The sequence below is a fragment of the Acipenser ruthenus genome, chromosome 49 (assembly GCF_902713425.1).
Source record: "Acipenser ruthenus chromosome 49, fAciRut3.2 maternal haplotype, whole genome shotgun sequence".
Classification (NCBI taxonomy): Eukaryota; Metazoa; Chordata; class Actinopteri; order Acipenseriformes; family Acipenseridae; genus Acipenser; species Acipenser ruthenus.
In genome coordinates, this window is record NC_081237.1 from 8,595,404 (window position 1) to 8,617,488 (window position 22,085).

Below are 22,085 nucleotides of genomic sequence, written 5' to 3' on the forward strand. Positions count from 1 at the left end.
AGCACCAGGCTTGCACAGACCAGCAACTCGAATGCATCCGTGCAAATGCTTGAGAAGTCACACCTTTGACATGTCTGACAGTCCTGTGAATATACGGCCCATCCAAGTGGTTTGATACCTTTACACAAAGACATCTGATAACTGGAGGACAGGCACTTGCACTGATGGTTGCAGTTACAGTCCTTCACACTATAAAAAATGTTTATGTAATGTAATATTTCATTATTCCCATGTATGATACATGATACTGTATTGTCAGTTCTGTATCACTTTTAAACATTTCAGAAGACTACATTTTGTTTTCAGTTGTCCCAGTGAGAGATTTGTTATTTTTATTAGTATTAGTTGGTACACAAACAAAGCAAAAAAAAAATGTAAACTTTCATTCTGACACACAAAACAAAGTTGTGAGGCAAGGAGATTGGGAGCCAGCAGTGTATGTGAATGTTAATATACTGCACACATCTCTGAATACCCCTGACATGCTGCGGGTCAGTGCAGGCAGTGGGAGAGCACACTCCTCACCCCTCAGACCCGCCTCAGGAAGGCCAGGTTGAGGCTGTCTGGGATCTGGAGCTGCTCTGGCTGCTGGCTGGGGGAGGGGGAGAGGGAGGGGGGGAAGGTGACCGGGAAAACATGGCGCACATCCATCAGGAGCTGGCGAGCCTTCCCCCCGGGCCGCTCATTCAGCAGAGCCTGGGAGAGGGAGAGACATGCCATGTATTGGGGTGTACAGTTATATAACAACATGCAGGTCAACGGTAAATGCAATGGCAAAAAACAATACTGTGCACATTTACCCTGGTAAGCTTGTATAAGAGAGTTCAGTACAGAGAGGATTAGGGAGTCAGGGAGCTGGGAATGGGGTGTAATGTATTGTTGTATAAGAGAGTTCAGTACAGAGAGGATTAGGGAGTCAGGGAGCTGGGAATGGGGTGTAATGTATTGTTGTATAAGAGAGTTCAGTACAGAGAGGATTAGGGAGTCAGGGAGCTAGGAATGGGGTGTAATGTATTGTTGTATAAGAGAGTTCAGTACAGAGAGGATTAGGGAGTCAGGGAGTTGGGAATGGGGTGTAATGTATTGTTGTATAAGAGAGTTCAGTACAGGGAGGATTAAGGAGTCAGGGAGCTGGGAATGGGGTGTAATGTATTGTTGTATAAGAGAGTTCAGTACAGGGAGGATTAGGGAGTCAGGGAGTTGGGAATGGGGTGTAATGTATTGTTGTATAAGAGAGTTCAGTACAGAGAGGATTAGGGAGTCAGGGAGCTGGGAATGGGGTGTAATGTATTGTTGTATAAGAGAGTTCAGTACAGAGAGGATTAGGGAGTCAGGGAGCTGGGAATGGGGTGTAATGTATTGTTGTATAAGAGAGTTCAGTACAGAGAGGATTAGGGAGTCAGGGAGCTGGGAATGGGGTGTAATGTATTGTTGTATAAGAGAGTTCAGTACAGAGAGGATTAGGGAGTCAGGGAGCTGGGAATGGGGTGTAATGTATTGTTGTATAAGAGAGTTCAGTACAGAGAGGATTAGGGAGTCAGGGAGCTGGGAATGGGGTGTAATGTATTGTTGTATAAGAGAGTTCAGTACAGAGAGGATTAGGGAGTCAGGGAGCTGGGAATGGGGTGTAATGTATTGTTGTATAAGAGAGTTCAGTACAGAGAGGATTAGGGAGTCAGGGAGCTAGGAATGGGGTGTAATGTATTGTTGTATAAGAGAGTTCAGTACAGAGAGGATTAGGGAGTCAGGGAGCTAGGAATGGGGTGTAATGTATTGTTGTATAAGAGAGTTCAGTACAGAGAGGATTAGGGAGTCAGGGAGCTGGGAATGGGGTGTAATGTATTGTTATAGGAGAGGCTTGCTCTGAATAGAAGCCAGGGAGCTTTCCTCACCTGCACGGAGCGGATGAAGTTCAGAGTGACTCTCTCCTCAAACTCATTGAGGGGTGTGTACAGGCTGAGGATCTTCACAATCTGCAAGGGAGGGAAGAACAAGATCAACACCCAACACTGACAGAGCACTCAACACTGACAGTGCACTCAACACTAACAGAGTACTCAACACTAACAGAGCACTCAACACTAACAGAGTACTCAACACTAACAGAGTACTCAACACTAACAGAGCACTCAACACTGACAGAGCACTCAACGGCAAACACTTTGACTAGCAGTCTTTCTCAATGTCTTGGTATTTCTAAATTTGTGTTTTAAGTTACAGACGATTTCTCTAAAACTACCAGCTATGTATTGAAACAGTGCTTTGTGAACGACAGTAAAGATCCCTCTGCTGGCTGCAGTGATTTGCTGGTAGAGGCACTCACTCACCTGCGGAGGAGACAGGGCAGTGCAGGTCTCCTCGATGGCCCGCGCATCACTCTCTGAGCGCTTGCTGACCTGCAGGAGCTGGGCGGCCTGGATCAGCGGCTCCAGGGAATCCACAGCGCCACCTAGCTGCAGGGAGCGGCCGCGCAGCCAGTCCTCCAGCTGACTCACATTGTACCTGAGAGAGGAAGCAGCAGCAGCTCGTTCAGAGGGAGCAGGGAGGGAGAGTGAAGGAGAAACAGAGGTGAGAGAGTGAAGGAGAAAAAGAGAGAGGGCAGATTGACTGTACCTGATCTGAAGGACCTCGCTCCAGTGGCACATGTCTTTATACAGCTGGAGCTAGTGCAGAGAGTAATGTGAAGGAGACACAGAGAGAGCGAGACTGTACCTGATCTGCAGCCCCTTGCTCCAGCTGCACATGTCCTTCCTGAGCAGCAGGTTGTTGAGGGTGGTGGCTGTGAGCAGGTGGCTGATCTGGCGGAAGGCCTGTCTGCACACTTCAGGGTGGAGAGCCTGGTGGCTCAGAGTGTGGTGCAGGGAGCTGAGCTCTCGCAGGAGGGAGTCCATCGTGTGGGGCTGCACCCCCTCCCCCTTCTCCCTAGCCCCGCTCGCCGCTCGTTTGTGGGACCCCAGACTCTTCCCTCCGCTGGACAGCCCTGGGATCGTCTCACTCTCCAGCATCGCCGGCACTGAGGGAGGGGGGGGGATTATGATGAAGCACCTGGGAGAGTCACACACACACACACCCCCCAAACAAGGCAACAACCATCATCTCTCGCCATTTATAATTTTTTTTTACAATTTCTCATAAGGGTTTACAAAGTCTCCCTTGGATGAGCCCTGACACACTGACACAGTTTCTCCCTCCCACTCTCTCCCCGGCTCACCGATCATGGGCTGCAGCCTGCTCTCTGCGATACGGATCAGCTGCTGATAGGTCTGGATGGACAGGTCACTCAGGGCTTTGCGCAGGTCACTCGGGTCAAAGGTCAGCAACGTCTGCTCATCTGTCTGAGAACTCTGAGGGGGTTGCAGGGGCAAGGTCAGAGGTGCACAGCAACAAACACAAATTGTTTTTATTGTACTTTTGATGTCCCGAGCAAAATAGTTTGTAGTTACATTTTTATATGTTTCCCACTGCATATCTCACCAGCAGCCACAGTAGTACCTGAGCTGTTAAATTTAGCAAATTAGTGTTTAAGCCATTCTAGGGTTAATTAATCTCTAATCAAATCCTGGAATGAATCTAACACACGCACTGGCACACACACACACACACACACAGGCACACACACACCTCTCCAGGGCTGAACTGTCTCAACAGGTGCATCAGCAGGCAGGTGTTGGAGAGCCAGAAAGCCGCCAACTGAAAGTCGTCGGAGTGTTTCTGAAAAAGAAAAAGAAAAAGTTTTGTTCTAAAAACTGCTGAGAAAAAAAGTGGTTTTTAAGATAAACCCCGGACAGAATGCTTGTGCGCTGATCGCATTAACCTATTTGGTTTTTTTTAACCATTACATCAGTATTTAGTTCATTGGTTTTGTTCACAGTAGTGTGCTTGGTCTAACCGGATTCCCTATCCTCACAGTCAGGCAGAGACAGGTGCGCGGGTTTCACAGTTCTGCACTCTCCACATTTTAATTTCCCAGCTCCTTTCACTGCTGTATGAGCAGCTGCCTCACAGAGAGGATACAGCACCCGCCTCCGCTCACACCTCCCCCTGCCTGAGAGCCACTAATGAGACACACACAGTCTCACCTCTGTAAGCGCTCTGAGAGCTACACTCCCCGGATTGAGTATCAGACTGCATTAAACTAGAAGAGAAGAAGAGGAGAGACAGACAGACAGAAAGGAAATGTGTGAGAGTGAATTCCAGAGAGACCGAGGTGAGAATTCTGTCGCTTATCTTAGTGACACGGCTGCCCTACGTCACACACACTTCTATTCTTTCCCCAACACCTTGTTTATTTAATCCGTGTCTGTGCTGTGCTGGGAGCCCGTGAAGCCGGTGTCTAAGCAGCAATCGATGTGCTAACGACCGGCAGCCAGCCAGACATCCACACACACTCAGAGAGGAAACGAGCAGGGAGGCTGTCACAGAAGCGCTGCCATGCTTGGTAGCACCTGGCAAAACGAAAAACACTTTGTGACGGGGGACTGCCGGAGCCAGCCAGGCCCTCTGCTGAAACTAAGCTAAAGGAGGGCCCACAGCCCCACATTCCACAGCAGTCTGATCCAGCGCACAGTCAGCCACAGCACACAGGTAACTAGCTCACACTGAAACCTTGTGTGGCTCAATCAACTCTGCTTATTCTCGTTAATTCGAATCACTAATCCCCCGGGTTACTTTGTTTAATCAGAGATGTTTGTGAAATCTTGGTTCCCATCCTTATGCAGGCCTCCCCCAGTCCCCCCCTGCAGGATTCCCAGCCCTGCCCACGCTGAGCCCCTGCAGAGCGGGCAGTGTTACCTTGAGCGCCCCCTTGATGGCAGTGACGGTGGCGGTGCACAGCGCGCGTGCTCGCTGCTCCTCTCCTCGCCAGTCCGCCTGCCTCATGCACAGGAACAGGATGTGAGCTGGCAGCCCTGGTGTCAGGGTTCGAGTCACTTCCGGGCGCAGGCCTGAGGAGACACAGCGAGTACAAACTTCAAAACACTCCATCAAAAAAATACATCAGCGTTCTGAAGGCGGCACCGGACAGAACACACGACTACCTCACTTGGTTTGCTGGTATTACCTAAAACACATACAGGGAGGAACCGCTGTGGATTAACAGTAATATTTCATTTGCTGTTTGATTATTTTCACGAAGCAGACAGACATGACTTTACATCACTCAACTCTGCTACCGTAGAGAGTTCATTACAGTCTCATCCATTGTTCGCCCTGTTGAGGGAAGACAGCAGATCATTACAGGAATAAATGTCTAACATGGTCTGCTGGGCAGGGCAGTGCATCTATAGTATCTATAGGGGGCAGCGCTGGAGAACTCTCGGCTCTCTTGCTCTCTTTCTTGCTCCACAGCTAAAGAACATTTTTCTAGTTTTTTTTTCCCCCAGAGCTCTGAGTGGATTGTAACTCATCAACCCCTGACGCTTGTCCCTCAATACGCAGCTCTCCCAGCTGTCTGATCATTTTTCAAATCTTTAATTACCGCTCAGCCTCAGGCCCAGTCCCTCAGGACGCCCTGGAATGGAGAGATCATTATACCTCCCTCAGACTCAGTCTCTCACACACTGCCGGCCATTCATCCTGCTGCACTGACAGGGCTAACTGAAAAAGTGTCTGGGGTGTGTGTGTGCGAGACAGAGAATGAGAGAGAGAGAGAGAGAGAGAGAGCAATACTACAAACACATCTGTACTCTAGTTAACAAATGCTTCATCAAAAGTGTCTCTGGCTTCATGACTTTGTGATTGAGCGTTGAGGTTACGATTGCAGGACTGAGCGTGTGTGAGTTAGTGTCTTACGTGAGTGCGTGTGGGGTGGGGTGTGTGTGTGTGTGTGTGTGTGTGTGTGTGTGTGTATGTGTTTGTGGGGGGGGGGGGGTTTGTGGGGTGTGTGTGTGTGTGTATGTGTTTGTGGGGTGTGTGTGTGTGTGTGTGTGTATGTGTTTGTGGGGTGTGTGTGTGTGTGTGTTTGTGGGGTGTGTGTGCGTGTGTGTGTGTGTGTGTGTGTGAGCGTGCATCTCGGCTGTCTCTGTGGATGAGGGAGTGTGAGTTTGAGTCTCACCTGTAATGAGGTTCTTGATCAGCCGCGCCTCGTCCTCCCTCCTGCACTCCAGCAGGCCCTGAAGCTTGGCTTCTTTGTGAGGAGCGGGCATGGCATTCCCTCCAGAGAGAACCTCCATCCCTCGAGCTGGAATGAGAGACAAGAAAGGGAATGGTGCAAAGAGGGAGAGGGATGGATCATCACAAATGATAATAATCCATGCCTGTCTGTCTGGGAACTCTGACTGACCTGGTCCTGCAGAGCCCCAGCCGGCCTGCTTCAGCGAGTGCAGCTCCCTCCTGAGCCTGCGAGAGACCTGCTCCTGACTCTCCACCTGCTCCATCAGCTCCTGGGGAGAGAGAGGATGTGAGACCAACCAACACACACACACACACACACACACACACACACACACAGACACACACACACACACACAGACCTGCTCCTGACTCTCCACCTGCTCCATCAGCTCCTGGGGAGAGAGAGGATGTGAGACCAACCAACACACACACACACACACACACACACAGAGACTCTTTGGGAGAGAGGGAGGGAGAGAAACCCTGACACGCACACTCACCCTCCCCCGCACTCCACTCACCAGGTTGTCGGCTGCCAGGTGTGCGAGTTGTTCCTGTAGCCCGAGCTGCAGGCTTGTCCCGGGGGGCAGTGTGAGAGTGTGTGCCAGTGCCTGGCTCTGCCTGTCCATCTCCTCTTTCTGAGCTCCAACCTGCAGCCGCAGAGCCTCCATCTCGCTGTCCCACTGCTGCCGCTGGGACACCAGCTGGGACTCCAGGAACCTGCGAGGGGAGAGAGAGAACGAACAAGCTCAGCGTGATACGAACCTGATCTGCTTCAGTGTACCGGGGACAAGCTCAGGGGCGTCTGATGAAGCTCGCTTTATAAATACTAAAACAAAACTTAAGTTAAAATGACAAACATTTCGACTAGAATGCCTTTTTAAAAAAAATTTTAAAAATGAGACTTCTAGTCTAAACATTTGCAATGTATCTTATTAAGTAATAAATCTAGCTGTGCTAAGTGTTTAACAGTTATGAAACCTGAAAATCTAATTTACAGAGAATTTACTGAATATCCTCCTGCAATAGCACCCCCCCCCCTCCCCAACATCATCCTCATGCCTGAACTCAAGACTGTAACCAGTATAGTTTCACACCTTGAAAAGATACAAAGAAATAAATGTCTATTTACAATGAACACGCTAAAAATAAATCCTGAGAACCACAAGGTGCCAAAGCGTCAGACGCCAGGCTGAGCCGAGCGTGTTCCGTGTTCTCAGCGGTTTCCAAGGTGACATTCCCGCTCTCTGGAATGACGGGCCGGGAGCAGATGGCGAGAGCAGCAGTGCCCCCACTCCTCCGACCTGGCTGAGACCTGTCAACACACCAGCCCTGGGGGAGGAGGACCACGTGCACAAGGTCTTTCTCTCGCGTTGTCTTCACAGAGTCGCACAGTTCTCCTTCTGTCACCAGTGCACCTGTGTGTCTGCTGAGCCCCTGCACTCAGTCAGTTAGTGTCACTGTGCATCTCCTTGTCCTTCAGTCTCTGTGTATCTCTCTCTACATCTGTCTCTCTATCCATTGCTGTTCAGTCTCTATCTCTCTAGTTCACTGCTCTCACAATCCCCCCTCTCAGTCTCCCTGTGTGCTTCTATCTATTTATCTATCACTCTCTCCCTCTTAATCTACCTGTATAAATCTCTGTCATGCTCTTTCTCTCTCTCTCTCTCTCTAAATTGCCTTGTAGCTATCTAGCGCAACAACAACACTAAAGCCACACTGTGCATGGAATTGCCTGATCAACAGTTTCCATAAAATCAATAAACACTTAAAGACAAAAAGGCACTCTGCCCAGTCTGGTATTCCACGTCTGGCTGTCACAAAGGCTGCAGCGGGGTCCCTGTGTTTAACTGTACTGAACGATGTTAGGGTTGGACTCACTTGTTGGCCACGCGCACAGCATCGTAGGCGTGTCTCAGATCCTCCTCCCTCATTCGCCCATCTTTAAACAAGCCGACCGCATTCAATAAAGAGTCCTGGGGGGAACAGAGACGAGACATGGGCTGGGCTGAGCAGACAGGGTCACAGCTTACACACTGTGCATCGTGCACCCAGCAGGGAGAGAGGGCGTGACTGTTGGCACACATGTGCGTAACCAGGTACAAGTCAGTCCCAACAGTTATCTGAACGGCTACAATTTGATTTACTGTGCGACACTGAAGAGTCATTAATGACAAATACATTTTTGTAACCAACTTTATGTTCAATTGCTGTATCGGGTATGCAGAAAAATGGAACACAGGCAGGCTGACAGACAAACAAGAAGAAGACAGGCGACTCTGTACCGCAGGAGAGGTTGCTATGGGGCTGCTTGGTGATGTCACAGTGACTCTGCGCACTCGTTCCGGTGATGTCATGGTGACTCTGCGCTCCAGTTCTGGTGATGTCACGGTAACTCTGCGCTGCCGTTCTGGGGATGTCACGCTGGTTCTGGCCTCTCTCTCACTGGACCCGGCTGGGATGGGCGGGCTGATATCCAGAATCAGGCTCTGTGAGGACGCATTCCTCCTATGACCCAGGAACCTCTGGAACAGAAAGAGAAGGACAAGCAACTAGTAACAACACCAAGACAATACCGTGACAACAGCATTGCAACAATACTGATACAATAGGTGGAACAAACATTACAAAAAATAAATAAATAAATAAATAAACTTCCCATGCCAGGGATAACACTCTCCAAGTGGACACTCTGTTGTCAAGATCATCTGTATTTACTTTTACCAATCACTGAGTTTCTCAAAGTTACGGAGCTCATTCAAATCATGCCTGGTATGCAATTTGAATTAACATTGCTTTAGCATTAAGGTGCTTAGGTTTTGGAGTAGGAAAGTGACTTCAGACCCCTTGACTGCAGCCTGCTATTCATGAAACTGCAGCGAATGCCTCTCTCTCTCCAGCCAGAGGAAAAAACAGGTACTGCAGGTGATACAGGGACCAGTGCAGCAGCCCCACCGCTCTCTCCTCTCAGCTCCCTTAGACTCTGCTGCCCCCAAGTGGTAGACTCTGAAACTGCTGCCTGTGACAAGGGTACCCAATACACTTTCCTCTTTGTTGTTTCTGGTAGACCTTGTTTATTTTTCATGTAAATATATATATATTTTTTAGAGTAAAATATTGTTTAAAAGTTACAAAACTTAATACAGCCATAGTTACTAAACACTTAAAAGTGCTGAATTTAAAAACACTAAAAGAAACTTCAATTCAAAATGTTCCGACTTCAAAAGACGTTGAAAAAGACTTCTAGTCTAAGTCTTATTCACAAAAAAAAAAAAAAAAAGCACACACGTCAGATATAAGTTTTTAATGTTGTTTTGAATGGTAAGGGTGGGGCGGGAGTGTGTCACCTCGCTGAAGGTCATCTCGTCCTTCAGGTTCTCGTATCGCTGCTCCAGACGGGAGAACTCTTTCAGAAGACCCTGGTACCGGCCGCGCTCCTCCTCCAACTCCGCACGCAGCCCGGAGCTCACCAGCGCCACCTGCTGACTGAGACGCTCTGTGACAGGGGAGTGAAAGAGGGAGAGGGAAGTCAGAATGAATAAAGAAAATAAATACATCAATATATAAATATAACAGGATAAATTTAGCTACAAACAGACAAACAAGAACTCTGACAGGTGCAAATAGTCAGAGAAAACACACACACACACACAAGCAATATACAGACAGGCAGGCAGGCAGACAGGCACCTTCACGCGCTCTCTCGTGCTCTTGTAAGGAGGTGTTCAGTTTCTCCCTCTCTTGTATCACAGCAGCTTTCTCTCTCTGAAGAGACTCCACGGCCTGCAAGAGTGACAGTGAGGAGGAGAGAAGAGTGAGAGGGGCCCTTCATCAGAAATAACAATACATTCGGAGGTCAAGCAGAGGTGCAGTCATATTTTTCAGTGGAACGGTTTCTCACAAGTCTTGCCCTGTAATATTTGATTGAGTGCTGCCTCCTTCACTGTGAAGACGCTAGTCTAAGTTTAAAGTGTGAGCTATCACAACGAATCTCTGAACAGCGCTCACAGTGCCCACCTGCGTGAGCCGAGTGATCTCCTGGGCCGCCCTCTGCTCTGCACTCCTCTGCTCCTCTCTCTCTCGCTCCCTCTCCCCTCGCAGGGCGCTCAGTTCCTGTGCCAGGGCTGTGCTCCGAGCCTCGTCCTGGACGCTGCCTGCCAGCCTCGAGAGCTCCCCCTGCAGGCGTGCCAGCTCAGTGCAGTGAGCCGCTCGCTCCTGGGATAGACGCTCCTTCAGGAGGCTGCTCTCCCGGGACTGTAGCACACCGACAGACAGAGAGACATTACAAACCATTAGCACATCCCAGTCAATAAACCTATGCAAGCATCACCAACAAAATGCAATCACCACACAGACACACACACATATATATATATAAGATATATATATGAAGGTTCTAGACCACATTCATCTGTTAGCTAAAACTGTGTATAAAATCATCCTTTTATATCCAAATGCAACCCTAAAAAAGGTTCCTAGGAGGTGGAGTCTATGATAAAAGTCTGTAAAAGACTGGTGAGACTTGGGCGGTTATCCAGATACTTTTTTTGTTTTTGATGGGATTTAATAAAAGTTGTCTGCAACCTTTTTGTATTGTTGAAGAGGCCAGCTTTAACAGCCTGGAACAGTTTTGTGGATGTCAAACTATTTAAAATTATCAGAAAAACTATTCTTTAACTAACTTCTGAGTTAAAAGCTTTTGTGGCAGAAACCTACCCCAACCTACCCACTCACCTGAAGCTACTCCCATTCCTGTCAAAAATTCACACACCCCACAATCTGCAGTTGCCTCACTCTCAGTACCCCCCGTACTACCTGCTCGTCTGCCCTGCGTTGAAGCTGCATCAGTTTGACCTCCATGCCCTTGTTGAGCTGTCGGTAGTGCTCCACAGAGCGGGCCTCCATGCGTCGCTGCTTCAGCTCTCTGCGCGCTCGCATGCGCCGGTAGCAGCACTGCAGGTACAGCACGGCCCCGCGAACACGCAGGAAAGAACGGCGCGCAGACCAGCCCCGCACACGAGCCTGCAGGAGCACAGCCGTCCTCTCCGCACGCAGCTGCGGACACAGGACGTATTGTATTAAAAATACTTGTGATCACAGGCAGCCAGTTACAGCATAAGCAATCACATGCTAAAGCTATTGTTTTTATAAAACGCTTTAAAAAACTGAGTGTACAATATATAATCTGGTATTAGCAATGTTTTGTATGGCAGAACCAAAAAAATAATAATATTAACTCAGTTTAATTGTATTGGTATGTTCTGGAGCTGCAGGTGAGTGTGCGACAGCGTACCTGCCGGTAGAGGCAGCGTGCAAGCGCTCCTCGTGCGAAGGCCTGGATGGTGACAGCGGCGGAGCGGATCAGCAGGTACAGCCGCCGCACCTGGACCATCCGGTAGCTCTTCTGCAGAACCAGCGCTGCCCTGGTGTAGCGCAGACTGTGTGCCAGCCTGACAGGACAGAGAGCAGGGCGTTAGAGAAGGGAGGGTCTGTCAATGCCAGTGAGCATGTGTCAGAGTGCGAGTGTGCGTCTAGTGTAAGTAAGTGTCTGCCAGCGTTTCAGCGCTCGATGAGTGTGTCAATGTGAGTGTGGGCGTGTCAGTGCGAACCCTGGTGTATCTCTCCAGTGTCAGTGAGTCAGTGTCTGATATTGTGTTACGTGTTAGAGACAGTGTGTTTCAGTGTTCGATGAAAGTGTCAGAGAGTGTGCCAGTGTAACAGTGTGTGGAGTGTGTGTGTCAGTGTAACAGTGTGTGTATCTCTGCAGTGTGTGTGTGCGTGCCAGTATAACAGTGTGTGAGTGTGTGTGTGTATCTCTGCTGTGTGTGTGTGTCAGTGTAACAATCTTCTGCACTCACCTCCGTGCCAGCCAGCCCCTGGTGTAGTTCTGCAGTGTCAGTGCTGCCTGGCGGGTGTGTTGGTAGCGCTTGCGCTCCAGCCAGCCTCGCACCCTCCTCTGCACCTCCACGCAGGCGGCACGCAGCCGGCTGGCTCTCAGCTTCTCCAGGAGCGCCACCTGGCCCGCCCGGAAGAAGATCTTTGTTTTCCCGAAGCGGTACTGATCCCGGTCTGGAATTAGGGAGCCCAGGGCGGCCCGGCACGCTGCCTGCCTGTCCTCCAAACCCGGGTCACGACACTGCATCATCACCCGGTACCGCTTAAAGAACTCGGGGTACGTCCACCTGCAGCAGCGAGAGGGGAGATGAGAGAGTAGAGAGAGGAGAAAGAGGGACATCTCTGGCAACCTCTGTCTAGGCACACTGAACAACAGTAATGAGATAACTCTGAACACTGAGAGGACTGCATGGGTTAGCTACAGTGCAGAAGGCTCTGGTTACCTGGAAGGGTAGCCGGCGGCGCTGATCCGAATGGTCTCCAGAACCCCACAGGCCCGGAGCTGCTGGACTGCACGCTTCGGGTCGAATCTGAAACCAGAATCAAAACGGGCCCCAGATAACAGAGCGGCAGAGTGTCTGGTGGGGTACAGCACCCTCCGCACAGACTGTGTGCTACAAACACATTGCTTTACAAATCTGTTTAAATGCTGTAATGTGGGTCAAGCCCACTCACAGAATAATCTAGCTTGGTGTTCATGTGAGCCTGCCTCAAGTGTGTGTGTGTGTATGTGTGTGTATTCACTCTCATACCTGCTCCGTGAAAAGCACACACACCAAAAACAGGTTTCCTTGAATGGTTAGTGTGACCCCCAAACCTCAACACTGACCCTCAGGCTGCAGGAATATATCTACCCGGTAGAAATGTCATTCTTAACACTATTTAAAACTGTAGCTCTCCAGGTTGTAATATTTGCGTCACCTCATTTATGAAGCCTGTTTCGCAGCATACTTCTTTATTTTTGGAACATGATTCACTTGAGCTGAGTTGGCTCAGGGGTTTACATAAGCTGGGGCTTTACCGGTTACAGAGCAGACAGAAACACATGAGCCTGAGTCAGGGTGCCCATGTGGATCCATGCTTACCGGGACAGTTCGGGTTTTTAAACACTCACACTCCCAACGCATTTTACCTCTCTCTTTTCTGTAAGATAGTTAAGACTACTGTCTAAATATTCAGTCAACAGAAAAAGAAAAATCCACACTGTAATCCCCACTGATTTGTTGACAACTGAATTTAAGAATGGGGGACAGCATTGCCAGTTAAATGAACCTACAATCACATGGTCACCCCAAGCTCCAGCTTATCTACCCTCAGAGACTGGGTGTAACACGTGAAACTGGGGCTGCTACTAGAGCACTGACATCACTTGCACTGCGCGCACTTTAACCCAAGCAGTCGCCCCCTCACTGCAGGTGAAGTGCACTGAGAGTTTTATCAAGGCTAGCGGGTTTAGCACAGGGACTCACAGGAAGGGCTGCTTGAGGTCGTTGGGTTTGATGCAGCGCACGTAGTGAGGGGTTGTGGAGTTGAGAGTTCCCATCAGGAGCTGCAGGGATTGCCGGAACTGCAGGGAAGAGGGGAGATTCACAATCATCGCTACGGCTGTCAGCGTTTAAAACAACTACAAACAAACTAGCCAAAAAAAAACAAAAAAAAAAAAACACCTTTAACGTCGTCTTCACCACCAGTTTAACTGAAAGGGTGCTCTTTATTCTTAGACTCTCTTCTGTCTTTCATTGATTACAAAAAAATAATGTATTGCCTAAGATTCAGTCCTGCTGAGTAATTATCAACCATCTACGTCAGCGATCAGGCTTGCAGTGTTCAGTGAAGTCAGCCAGCCTCTAGGGGCGCTCACCTGAAAGCCCACAGTTTGTTTGTGCTCCCTGCGTGCCGTGCTCCCGCCCTTCCTGCTGGACCGCAGGCTCCCATTGGGCACTGCAGTCGTCACTCCAGGGAGGGGTGGGCCATCCCCTCCTGACTCTTGGAACAGCTCTGCCACCAGCTCCGACTGAAACAGGGACACAAGAGGGGCAGTGAACAAACTGAACACAACAAGAACAAAGCAGTGAACAAACTGAACACAACAAGCACAAAGCAGTGAATACTGGAATCTGAAGAGACACAATGATGAGAGGAGCGCACCTTGCTGGCTTTGAGAATGTTGATTGGCTCCTCAAAGACGGTGTCTCTGTTCTTGTCTAGGAAGCCATCGCACTCATACTGCACCTGCGGATAGACACACACACACACAAATAGATAAGCAGGCACCCACCCACACACACACACAAAAGATTTGGAATTTGAAATAATAATAATTTCACCTCAACCGAATACATCAGTTGATAAGTTTTTTCCCTGATGTAAAATTTTAAAATATGTTTTTATCTGATTGTAAAAAAATAAGGTGCCTCACCGTGTCAGCGAAGTGCAGGATGATGAAGGCGGTGTTGGAGAGGCGAGGCTTGCTGAAGTGCGGGTTCTGGTTCTGGTGCCGCTCGTACAGCTTCTGGGCCCAGCTCTCGTCAGACCCCCTGGGCATCTATGATTGGACATGGAGAACTGTCAGACACAAACCACAGCCTATACCAGGCACAGAACCTAAACACTACCATTAACTAACAAAACCAGATTACAGTGATACCCTATAAAGGTAATTATTTAATAATTGTGAAAAAAAAAGTTATTAACTCCTTTGCAGAGACTCGTGACATGTTTCATTAGCTCTCCCCCTCCCCCTTACCCTGCACTCCTCGTCCAGCAGGTCCAGTACTCCCAGTTTGCCCTCGATCAGCTCGATGCACGGCTGGTTGTCGCTGAACTCGATGCGGGTCCATGGGATCTCCTCCCTCAAGTACTCCTCTTGCTCCAGCTGGAAGACGTGCTGGGGGCCAGAGAGGAAACGGTTAACCCCAAGAACACCCAAACACAACATATTTAGCGATGCCAAGCAAAAAAAATATTAAAAAAAAATAAAAGTATATTTCATCCCTAATGTCTTTCAAGGTATACCAGGAAACACACTGACAAAGACTTTCCTTTTAAAATTTTACACCTGAAGCCCTGCTTGGAAACACATAGAAGTATAAAAAAAAATGCCGAACACAAAACTCCAGACCTACCCGATTGAACTGCTGCTGTAGCTTCTCGTTGGCGTAATTTATACAAAACTGCTCGAAACTGTTCTTCTCAAACGTTTCAAACCTGCAGTGCAAAAACAAATATAAAAACTCCCCATTTTTAACTGTTTCTAAACAAAGTAGCATTACAGAAAGTTAACTCTTTAGAAAACAAACATTAAAACATGTTAGTGTCTTTTAATGAAACATAGTAAAGGGCTTTGTGATTTATTTTTTTGGCCAGGTTGAGGGCAGGATAATTTTTCTCTCGACTTAAATAAAGAATTAACAGATGGCTCAAAAGTAGAGACTGAGAGCACAGGCTAGTGCATTCTTGCAATGACTTTATTTCCTCTTCTTCTAAATCAGTCTACTGTGTCAGTTGTCATCTCGGGCACAAAACACTGGTCTCACTCTGGGTGGGCACAGCTTTGAGGAGCCTCCTTGTCCATTGCCCATGCTCACCCGTAGATGTCGAGGACCCCAATGAAGGAGTGTGGCTGTCTGCGCTGTGCCTGCAGGGCCCCATTGAGCCGGCCGACTGTCCAGGTGAACAGCTGCCCGTACACGTGCTTGGAGAGGGCGTCCCGTGCCTCGCACGCCTGCTGCCATCCCATCGGCTTCACCAGCATCTCCCCGGCAACCGCCAGCCGCCGGTGGCACAGCCAGTGAGCCATCTGAGAGCGCTCCACAGCCAGCAGCTGGCAGAAGAGATGCAGGGACCGGTCCTCCGCCTGCCAGGGAACAGGGGAGAAGAGCTAGAGTCAGTACTCTCTATCCATTCCCACATGCTTTTCTTGGTTTGGTTTTTGTCTGTGGTTCCTGTTTAACGCCCCTAGTATCTGTGCAGCCGCTGCATGCTCATCATGTTAAATTCAGAGGCGCGGTCGGAGACTCACGTTGACGCTGCAGCGCTCGCCGTCTCGCCCGCTGCTCTGGATCCTTACGTTCCCGAGGTGCAGGATCGCTGCCAGGATCCGGAAGAGCTCCATCTGCAGGCCGGGGCGCACACCTGCAGGGAGACAGGCAGGCAGGTTACATACAGGTAACTCACCTGCCCATTCACGGCAGACAGAGCACCCAGACAGGCAGGCAAAACCTGGAATGGGTGAAACTGTTATGCAACAGGAGTCGTATTTAGGTCCCTGTGCCGCCCAATCCCAGAGCTAGACTGACTCACCCAGCACAGGAATTCAATCCCAGAGCTAGACTGACTCACCCAGCACACTGAAGGAATTCCTGGTTCGCTCCAGATCGGCGGCGTCATCAGTCCCCGGGATCTGAACATTCCCGCCCTGGCTCGTGTACTGGAACTCTTCCGCGCGACCTGGATGGGAGCCACTCAGCTGACATAATCTAAATCCAGTACTGAAGCTGGTAAATCAATTGAACATGGCACACTCGTAGCAATCTGTAATACCTTTACAGTCAGAATGCATCACCATTTTGTACCTCACAATATCGGTTACTTACATCACCGCTAGTCGGCTCGTTTGAATTATACACGAAACTTAAGGCTGCTTGCTAGGCCAGGTGACAGGCACACCGCGCAAACCGTAAAAGGTTCACATCAAACTTTAAAACTTCATAACTTTCACAAAATAATTAGAAAACTATGAACCATCAATTTAAAAAAAGGAATATGTAATTTAACACGAAGACCACATTTCTCAAATTTTACCTTTGACAGCCTTCGCCTGAGGTTCTCTCCTTTGTGTCGGTTTATTAAAATGTTTTAGCCTATTTTGTCCATTGTGTTCCTGTTTTCGGTTTCGTTTTGTCTGTTTTTTTTTGTATCTCTCGTCGTTTTATTAAATCTGTCCAGTTATATTAAATCATATTATACTCTTTTATTTATATAGTCGCCTCATTTTAATGGGCGTGTTCTTGTCAGACTGACTGACTGTCTCTTCCAAAGGCGCCAACTGTCTCTCTCGCGCGTAACTGTTTTTTTTTTTTTTTGTATATATAAATATCCCGCGCTCGTACTTAGCTGTCTCGTTCTGGCAGTGCCACGCGCTGTCGCTGTAATGTTTTCAAATTCAAACCGCCAAAAATCGGTATCCCTCAGTTCACAAGCTGTAGGCGTCGGCTGTAGCTATCAAATCAGAAGGCAGTTGAAGGAACATTTATTTTTAAAAAAAAATAAATAATAAATAATCAAATAATAATAATATTTATATTTGTCGTTTTTTTTGTTTTGTTTGTTTTTTAAAGAAGCGGTACTTGGTGCTGTCCTGACCTGGCGGTTTCACCTCAAATGAATCTCTGGTACTAGAGTTGTGACAAACAGTCAGTCTGCCAGTGCCAGTGGATATTGTAAGTACAAAACTGGAAATTTGATTTAAAAAAAAAATACTAATATATATATAGCAATGGGTATTATTTTTCATTGATAATTTAATATTAATTATTTGTCAGAATTCTAATTTTGAAAACGTACCATATATAAACAAAGAAAACAATATAAGGCGGTTTTAACTTTGCAATGGGACGCGCGCTTCACAGACCATCCTATCTTTTCTGAATGTGTCTCAGAGTGTCACACGGCACTTGAAAGTCATCTTTATATTATTGTCCTCTTGCTTGTTTTGTTGCTGGTGGATCGCGGAGCCCACTGATATCTACCCTGATGGATCGCAATACCGGCTCATTGGCCGCCACTGGACTAACACATAGCTTTGTGACTCAGTGTACTCACGCAGCCCCAGCGCGCTGAGCTCAGGCAGGTGTCTGGAAGCACACAGCTGGTAGAATATGTGGTAGTTTCTCTCTTCTGTAGTCTACTGGGGGAGAAGACAGTCAACGAGTGTATCCACTATTTACTGGCAATCATTTTTAGCTTATATTTAAAAATAATAATTACTCAAACAAATTAGATCATTGAAATCCACAATAAATGCATATCACTTTTAAATCTGGTTTAAAATATGTGACTCTTGAATACATTGGGGCACCTGAAAGACGACCCTGGATTTCTCCAGCAGGTAGGTCCTCATGTTGGCTCCGATGATGTCACCCTTGCGCCCGAATCCGATCTCGATGTACTTTCCGAAGCGGCTGCTGTTGTCGTTCCGCGTCGTCTTTGCGTTCCCGATCGCCTGCGTAGCGGTCAGGGTCACACGGGTCATTAAGGGTTAACCAAGCCCTGGCTTTACCAACCCCCCTCCCCATACAGAGACTCCCCACTCACAACAAGCCAATCAGACTAACCAACCACACAATCTGTATGGCTACACCCGCTGCCAGCGATCCATGATGGGGTTAGACTTGAGCATCTCCCTCGCCATGTCCCTTTCTCCCTCTTCTCTCTTCCCTCCTCCTCCTCCTCCTCTCCCTCTCACCTCCATGATGGGGCTGGATTTAAGCATCTCCCTCTTCTCTACCCCTCTCCCTCCCTCTCTGGGGTTGGGCTTCCTCTTCACTCTCCCTCGCCCTCCCTTTCTTACCTCCATGATGGGGTTGGACTCCAGCACCCTCTCCTCCACGCTTGTCTCCCGTGCTGACCCCCCTACAGCAGCGACGTACCTCATGGTGAATTTGGCGGAGACGGTTTTCCCCGCCCCGGACTCTCCGCTGATAATGATGGACTGGTTCTTCTCCTCCCTGCAGGAGACAGCCGAGCCTTCCTTTACAACTAATTTCAGGGAATTCTCATAGGAAACAAGACCCTTACTGTATCATGATTGCCAAATAAATAAATACATCATCATAATAATAATGACATTGTGAATCAGGAGGACCTAATAATTCATTTAAAATCTGCACTGCTTTCCAGCGCACACAAAACAGCACTCACAGACCACCTGATCGGAGACGCTCAGTTAGGTGGGGCCATCACTGCAAGTAAGTTGAGTTACCTTGCTAGCAAGTGGCTTAAACGGTATGCAGAGAACTGAAATTCCTTATGTCAAGATGTCAAACACATCTGAACAGCAGTTCAGAGCAAGAACCTGTTAATCTTGTATTGTCACAGACACCTATGAGAAACTTAAACGCCAGAGCAGGGCACTTCTAGTAGGTTAAGACAGCTCTGAGTGTTAGTAGACCTGAGCCCCTGACCGTGCCATCTGGCGATATGCCTCCTCTGCCACAGAGAAGATGTGTGGGTCCATGTCTGCCATGTTCTGCCCGCTGTAGGCATCAATCACGTCCTCCCCGTAGATCGGCAGCTGCTCGTAGGGGTTGATGGCCACCAGAATGATGCCTGGTAACCGGGACAAAAAAAAAAAAAGAAGAGATTACTAATGTTTTCATACGTGGCTCGTGAAGGTTTCATGAGCAAAGTGAAATGGGTTGTTTTATTGTGCCGAGACGCCTACTGTCTATATCTTTACCAGAAAGAGGTTTATCTGGAGTGTAGTGTGAAGAAAATCACATCATAAAACAATGTAGTCATCATCGTTAACCTCTGGTTTATGACAGTTTAGTGACTCCAGTATTAACCCCTTGCTCGCCACAGCAGTGTGACTCCAGTATTAACCCCTTGCTCACCGCAGCACAGTGACTCCAGTATTAACCCCTTGCTCGCCACAGCAGTGTGACTCCAGAATTGACCCCTTGCTCTCCGCAGCACAGTGACTCCAGTATTAACCCCTTGCTCGCCACAGCAGTGTGACTCCAGTATTAACCCCTTGCTCACCACAGCAGTGTGACTCCAGTATTGACCCCTTGCTCTCCGCAGCACAGTGACTCCAGTATTAACCCCTTGCTCTCCGCAGCACAGTGACTCCAGTATTAACCCCTTGCTCTCCGCAGCACAGTGACTCCAGTATTAACCCCTTGCTCACCGCAGTAGGTGTAGATGCTGCTGTAGTCCAGGAAGCGCACTCGCAGGTTGTGCAGCACGGCCGGCTCGTGCAGGTAGCTCAGGGCAGTGAGGTCATTCTCCCCCTCCAGAATATCAGGGTTCCGAAGGGGGGGCAGGCCAGGGGGGGGCCCGGGGGCCACAACGTACTGCACCTCCTGAGAGAGAGAGAGATTCCAGGATTTACTATGAACTCAACCACCATGTGTCTCATAAATCTAACAGTAAAACTGGATTAAACTTTATTGATATATGATTTATTATTATTATTATTATTATTATTATTATTATTATTATTATTATTATTATCAGTCAATCAGTGACTGATTGATTGATTGATTGATTATTATTATCAATCAAGTTATTTATTTATTATTAATAATATTATTGTTGTTGTTGTTGTCAGGTTAATTCTTACTGTTCCGTCTGAGAGCTGAAGGTGGAGGCAGTCATCTCCGTCTCGGTAATCATGGCTCAACTGAGCAGGCACCCAGACCTGCTCGGGATCCGGGACCCACACCCTAGTCAGCTAGAGGGAGCGGGGGAGCAGTGGTATGAATTATACTATTCACAGTTTAATACTGATGTATATACAGTATGTTGCTTTTCAACAGTTGACATCGTGGTGAATGTGTATTTTTATATAACATTCACACAGTTTCTCACGATGACAGACAGAAACCTGTTTTCAGCACAAATTGGTTTGCGTTAAAAATTAACACCAACAAGCAATCCAAATGTCAGCTGCTCAGGATTACTCATTAGGTTCAGGCAGCTAACACAGTACTGCCATGCCTTACCTTCCAACTGCCCTTAATGTACAAATAGAATAAATAAGTGCAGATGAAAATGGTAAAGCATAGCATAGTATGTGAAAGTTTACCATGCTCAAGTTTTATCAGGACTACTTGATTCCCCACAGCTCAACTAGTGGGAGCTAACTTATGATTTTAAGTCTTCACTGCTTTGCAGTGCACTCAAACACTCGGAGAGCTGCACATCGCTGTTAGCATCAGAGCCAGCGGGGGCGGTTCAAATTTTAAAATATAATTCTGGAAATGATAGGGCCCTCACTACCCAAAATCTGAAACAGATTGTACCTTGTCTTAAGCACTGCTCAGCTTCAACCATCTCAAAATCACAAAGTAAGCACTTTGTTCCAGCAATTAACCCTTACGTCTCTGTAGCTGCTTTTAGAAGGTAGTGATGGGAATCAGTGGGTGAAAACGTCGGTGATAATTACACCTTGCAGGTTAAGGAGTCTCGTACTGCCCTTTTTGTTTTTTTTTCAGTCAGTTCCCTTAAGCACATAAACTCCATTTAACTTCATAGCAATCCTGTCCCTGCTACCACAGCATAACAAAAAAAGCAAGCATTATCAATAATTGTTTATTGAACTAGAAATAACCACTTCAGTAAATTTAGTATTTTAAGTGTATTTAGTAGCCAGCGTTTACCTTGGTGTAGAGATCAGCTGCAGACATGGCTCCTGGACAGTTCCTGGGTGGCTGTGTGAGTGTGTGCATATGTGTGTTGTCTGGAGCAGCACAAATTTTTTTTTTTCAGAAGTAGCAGATTACAGGACACTTATCTGACTCCCTCCATCTCTCCTGCTCAGCTGGCCGGCGAGTGAGAGAGTGTGGAGGAATTCTCAGAGTGCACTTTGCTCTTTAAAGAAAAAAAAATCTCTTCCTGTCCTAAAACAGAGTCCAGGGCAGGTTAACTGTTAACTCACTCAAGGGCAAGGAGCACACAGTCCAAGAGACACTACACTGGGCTGTGCAGAACATCACAAACACCTGCTACACGCAGCACACACTTTTGTGCAAGCAGGCATTCCCCTCGCATGATGGTTTATATTGTTATGAATCCCTTGTATGTATCTGGTTTTTTTTTTTAAACTGAACAAATTTACTGACATTGAGCAATAAGAAGCCCTTAAATGGGATAAAATTAATTTTAAAAATGTAATAAACACGGTGTACAAACAGTAACAGTTTCTTAATTTGTAATATGTGGGGGGGCGCTACTCCTTTCAAGTCTGAATGACTGTAATTACAATGCAGATTACAATGACTGATGGCAGGAGAAACGCACGTGGTTTATAAAGACAGGGTGTCTGGTACACTGGAATGGATTTGCAGGTGTTC

At 47.8% G+C, this 22,085-nt stretch overlaps 1 protein-coding gene across 1 annotated transcript; it reads right to left on the reverse strand.

The window, feature by feature from the left end:
* Window positions 1-276: 276 nt before the first annotated feature.
* LOC131721847 (unconventional myosin-Vb-like) lies at window positions 277-21,547 on the reverse strand. Its single transcript, XM_059014925.1, has 35 exons — window positions 21,393-21,547; window positions 20,354-20,464; window positions 19,919-20,093; window positions 19,191-19,335; window positions 18,578-18,734; window positions 18,086-18,229; window positions 17,830-17,911; window positions 16,348-16,455; window positions 16,028-16,140; window positions 15,594-15,862; window positions 15,132-15,213; window positions 14,753-14,893; window positions 14,426-14,551; window positions 14,155-14,238; window positions 13,868-14,020; window positions 13,476-13,573; window positions 12,450-12,536; window positions 11,970-12,293; window positions 11,405-11,561; window positions 10,927-11,166; window positions 10,129-10,365; window positions 9,801-9,894; window positions 9,459-9,607; window positions 8,397-8,636; window positions 7,993-8,087; window positions 6,633-6,831; window positions 6,281-6,380; window positions 6,053-6,178; window positions 4,792-4,943; window positions 3,622-3,711; window positions 3,212-3,344; window positions 2,713-3,013; window positions 2,328-2,502; window positions 1,893-1,973; window positions 277-696 (listed from the first exon to the last, which is right to left on the reverse strand). The coding sequence occupies exons 1-35, from the start codon at window positions 21,459-21,461 to the stop codon at window positions 529-531; spliced, it is 5,205 nt and encodes a 1,734-aa protein (XP_058870908.1). The 5' UTR covers window positions 21,462-21,547; the 3' UTR covers window positions 277-528.
* Between the last annotated feature and the right edge of the window lie 538 nt (window positions 21,548-22,085).

What these genes read in the sequence shown, in the direction of transcription:
- LOC131721847 (XM_059014925.1), bottom strand. Translation starts at nt 21,461, where the DNA reads ATGCACACACTCACACAGCCACCCAGGAACTGTCCAGGAGCCATGTCT. An exon ending in GACCTCAAGCAGCCCTTCCT is followed by an intron (nt 12,537 to 13,475) that starts GTGAGTCCCTGT and finishes TTCTGGTTTCAG; the next exon opens with ATTCGACCCGAAGCGTGCAG. An exon ending in GATCAAGAACCTCATTACAG is followed by an intron (nt 4,944 to 6,052) that starts GTGAGACTCAAA and finishes GTGTCTCCTCAG; the next exon opens with GCCTGCGCCCGGAAGTGACT.